Raw genomic sequence first — 4738 nt, 5'->3', positions numbered from 1 at the left:
AATCTAAAAAAAAAAAGTCAAACTCATAGAAACAGACAGTAGAATGGTAGTTGCCAGTGGCTAGATGGTCTAGACACTGGTGGGGGAAATAGGAAGATGTTCGTTAAAGCATCAAACTTTCAGTTATGAGATGAATGAGTTCTTGGGATCTATTGTACAACATAGTGACCATACTTGATAATACTGTGTTGTATACTTGAAATTTGCTAAGGGTGTAGATCTTAAGCATTCTCACCATGCACACACAAAAAAGATAACTATATAAGGTGATGGATGTGTTAAGTAATTTGATTGTGGTAATCATTTCACAATACATACATACATCAAATCTTCACATTGTATACTTTAAACATATACAATTTTATTTGCCAATTATACCTCAATAAAGCTGGAAAAAAGATTAAATAAAGGTAAAATAATATAATACAATGATCAACATTCTAGGAATAAATATGAAAATCTAGATAATAGGAAAAAAAATTCTAGGGAAATATAAACCACCAAAGCAGCCCAGTGAGAAGAAAATCATAAAATCAAAGAAAGGGTAATCAAATTTCTTCAACCACAAAGATATTAGACCTATTAAACATTCTTTCTAAAAAGCTAATTTCAATTGTATAAAACGGTTCCAATACAGACAATAGAAAATAGATAATTCCTCATTTTCTGAGTTTAGCAATGACTGTGGCCCCCAAGACAGAAAAGTACAAGAAAGTAAAAAGTATATTAATCATAAACACAGAAGCAAAAATTCTAAATAGAGTATCAGTAAATCACAATCAACACTTCACTATAATAATGACATCATGACCAAGGGTTTAATCTCAAGATTGCAAGGATGGCACAATTTAAGAAAATTTACCAACAAAGTTAATTCACTAAAATAATATATCTAAATAATAAAATATATATAATCAACTGAACATATGTCAATGTACCACTGAATGATATCCAGCAATCATTCATGATAAAACAAAATCTTGGCAAAGAATTTTCATAAATGTACTCATCAGATTACTACAGCAAATATATGTACAGTATAAGATGGGAAGTCTAGAATAATTTACTTTAAGTTCAGAGATTAAAAAGTCACCTCTTATCACCACTACTAATCAACACTGTCCTAAAGGTTCTATCCTCTGAACTAAGACGAGACAAAAAAATAAGTGGAGAATGTATGTAAAAGTTAAAAGGTATGAAATAAAATATTATTTGCAGAGGATATTATCATCTATATAGCCAAGATAATCAACCAACAAACAATTAGAACTAAAGAGAGAATTTAACAGTACCTAAGTACAAGATCAACACAGAAAAAAAAAATTAATAGCTACACTATATAGCAACAACGAGACGCGTAAAAAAAACCGATTCATATTATCAACACTTATTATTAAGTGCAGGTCGGATTGAAAACAGGACTATGAAATTTGGAATGGAAACATTTGGATGGACTTGAATGAAGCTCAGAACTACGAACTTTAAAATTACCTCAAGTCATCTTTGCCAGCCGAATCCTCCTTTCCTCTCTCCAATCTAAGGAAGCCAGACATTCCAGGGTTAAAAAATAAAATCTTTATAAGGCAGCGTCGGGGCGGGACTTCCGGTCTCCGGCGCATTGGAACGAGCTCTTTTGTTCCTGCGGGTCCCAGAAACGTGGACGGGAGCGCCGGGCGGAGGTTGCTTCCCTGCCGGCTCTTCTGCACCGAGCAGAGTTTGCTTCCCTGAGGGCTCTTCTGCACCCAACAGAGGACAGTTTCCAGGTTGGGACCTACCTTCATGCTTTGTAGGAGCTGTGATGCCCCAGTTCTTACTTCCTATCGGTGAGACTCGGTGCGCGTGACTGTGGTGCAGACAACCTTGCTGTGGTGCAGACAACCTTGCTGTGGTGCAGACAACCTTGCTGTGGTGCAGACGACCTTGTGCCTCGTGTTTGCTGGCGCTCGCTGGGCCGCCCCCTCTCGGGGGCTTGGTACCTTGGTGATGGCAGAGGCAGCAGCACAGATGGACTCGGTGCAGAGGTTTGTGCGTTTCAGTGACGTGCTCGTGTACTTCTCCGAAGAGGAGTGGGAGCTACTTGATGAGGCTCAGAAAAGCCTATACTGTAGTGTGATACTGGACAACTTTGGACTGGTGATCTCAGTGAAACTTGAAAGTTCCAGATACTCTGAGATTACCCAACCCATGCCAGAGAGAGAGCTCAGGGTTCCTGACAAGGAAGACACAGCTCTAGCCGAGGCAGAGATGATCCGGTCGAGCCCTAAAACTGGCTGTTGGCATAGAGTGGAAGATGAAGATGCATCTTCTGAGCAGGGTGTTTCTGTAGGAGTGTCACAGGTGAGAACTCTCGAGGTGGGTCCTTCGATCCAAAAGAGCCACCCATGTGAAATGTGTGACCCGATCTTGAAATACATTTTGAGTCTGGCTGGGCATCAGGGAACATCCCCTGGGCAGCCATCATATCCATGTAAGTCATGTGGGACAGCCTTCTGGTTCAGTGTAAACCTTGACCAAATCCAGAAGCAGCAGAGTGGAGAGATATTCCCTAGAATGGAAAATGTCCAGCCCTCGTCTGTGAAGAGCTCTGAGAGCCAAATGTCAGAGAAGGTGTTCACTTTCAGGGAGGGTGGGGAGGACTTCTTGGCCAGCTCTGGACTTGCCCAGCACCATACCACTTATGATAGGAAGAAGCCATACGGGAGTGCTGAGTGTGAGGAGGCCTTTCACACTGGACAAAGGGATTACAAGTGCAGTATATGTGGGGAAGCTTTCAGCCACAAAGATGAGTTTGTTCAGCACCAGAAAATCCACATGGGAGAAACATTTTATGAATGCAGCGAATGTAGGAAATTATTTAGCCATAGAACCTACCTTATATTACACAAGAAAGCTCACCTCAAAACAACACCCTATAAGTGCAGTGATTGTGGGAAAAAGTTTTGCCACAAAGTCAACCTCAAAGTACACCAGAGATGCCATACAGTATCAAGGCCTTATAAGTGTGCTGAATGTGGGAAATCCTTTATCAAAAGATACCAGCTTGTTCAACACCAGAGAATTCACAGTGGAGTAAAACCCTACAGGTGCACTGAATGTGGGAAAGTCTTCACCCGAAAAGACACGTGTACTCAACACTGGAAAATTCACAGTGGAGAAAGGCCTCATGTGTGCAGCATATGTGGGAAAGCCTTTCTCCGTAAAACTGCATGTGGTAAGCACGAGAAAATCCACACTGGAGAAAAGCCCTATAATTGTGATGAATGTGGGAAATTCTTTGGCCGCAGTTCCTGCCTTTCAAGACATAAGAAGATTCACAGTAGAACAGAGCCTTATGCATGCAATGAATGTGAGAAAACCTTCAACACTAATTTCAACCTTACTCGACACAAGAAAGTTCACACCAGAGCTCTTGGGCTTGTGGGTAAAGTGAATGTGGAAAATTGTTTGGTGGCAACTTCAGCCTCATTATACACCAGAGATGTAACACCGGAGCAAGGTCTTATGTGTTCAGCAAATGTGGGAGAGCCTACAGAAGACCCTCTCACCTTGCTTGGCCCGTGAAAGTTCACACCAGAGAAAGGCCTTGTGAGTGTAGTGGTTTTGGTGATCCTTTAGCTGCATTTTTAAGTTCATTTAGCACCACAACCTTCACACTGGAGAGGCCTTAAGAGAGCAGGGAACGTGCTTTCTCCTTGCTCAACATTGCATGACTCATAAAAGAGAAAAAGTGTGAAAGTAGCCTTTGAGATGGAGCCCACAAGCAAAAGTTAAACTTCATACATCCAGGTATCTACACTGGGGAGATAACAGCAAGTGCCAGGTATGTGGGAAGTTTTCAAGAGCTACTTTACATTCTTTAACCTTCCCAGGACCTTTCCTTGGCCTGAGTTATGTCAATACCAGTGTCTGTTGTGGAAACCATTCCACTTCTACCAGCAGTCAGGGCCCCACACTGTGTGTCAGTCACCCCAGTGTGCTCAGGTATGGCCGACCTCTACTCTCTCTCCTCCTTCATGGAGGGAATCATGAGTGATCTGAACCCACTGGGGATCCTCATTCCCTCCCTGCCGATGGTTTCAGTGTGGACTTGGCCCAGCTCCTGCTGAAAAGATCTGAGCTGGAATCTGCTGCAGTTTTTCAGAGGTTTCTGTCTTCCATGGACAGTACTGACTCTGTGTGAGATAGCTGAGATGGATTTCTCCAGCCTCTGAATCATCCAACTTTGGAACTGCCTGCCAGACACTGATCTGATTTGTGCAGTGAAAAAGCCTTATTGTTAAAGCATTTACTCTGTTCTGTTCACTGTGTGGGGTTGATTGAGAAAAGAAATGGGCTTTCAGGAAATAGGTCATGACTCAACTGGGCTCATTTCTTCCCTTCACACCCACAAGGGTGTTGATTGCTTTCCACACTTAGGAAGAAAAGTAGGACTGTGGGCTGAGCTAAAATTCTAGTTGTGCTGTAATACGGTAGGCACTAGCTACATTTGACTATTGAGCACTTGAAATGTTACTGGTCTGAACTGAAATATGCTATAAATATAAAATGCACACTGGATATCCAAAACATAGCATAAGAAAAAGAGAAAGAATGTAAAGCATCTCCTAATAATTTTTCTATTGACTATATGTTAAAATGATAATATTTGGGGTATATTGGGGTAAGTAAAATATGTTATTAAAATTAAAGAAAAAGAAATGGGTTTTGCAGGCGTGAAGGGAGGAACACCTTTTGTGGG

General features: G+C 41.5%; 1 protein-coding gene across 1 annotated transcript; it reads left to right on the top strand.

Annotated features, from left to right (window-relative positions):
• The first annotated feature begins 1983 nt into the window (after nucleotides 1–1983).
• On the top strand, nucleotides 1984–3561 carry LOC131401067 (zinc finger protein 772-like). Its single transcript, XM_058536021.1, has one exon. The coding sequence runs from the start codon at nucleotides 1984–1986 to the stop codon at nucleotides 3559–3561; it is 1578 nt and encodes a 525-aa protein (XP_058392004.1).
• The last annotated feature ends 1177 nt before the right edge of the window (nucleotides 3562–4738 follow it).

Source organism: Diceros bicornis, chromosome X (genome assembly GCF_020826845.1).
Source record: "Diceros bicornis minor isolate mBicDic1 chromosome X, mDicBic1.mat.cur, whole genome shotgun sequence".
In the NCBI taxonomy this organism is placed as follows: Eukaryota; Metazoa; Chordata; class Mammalia; order Perissodactyla; family Rhinocerotidae; genus Diceros; species Diceros bicornis.
This window is presented reverse-complemented; position numbering and strand designations above follow the sequence as displayed.

Bases quoted from the DNA above. Each gene is read 5' to 3' on its own strand.
- LOC131401067 (XM_058536021.1), top strand. From the start codon at position 1,984: ATGGCAGAGGCAGCAGCACAGATGGACTCGGTGCAGAGGTTTGTGCGT.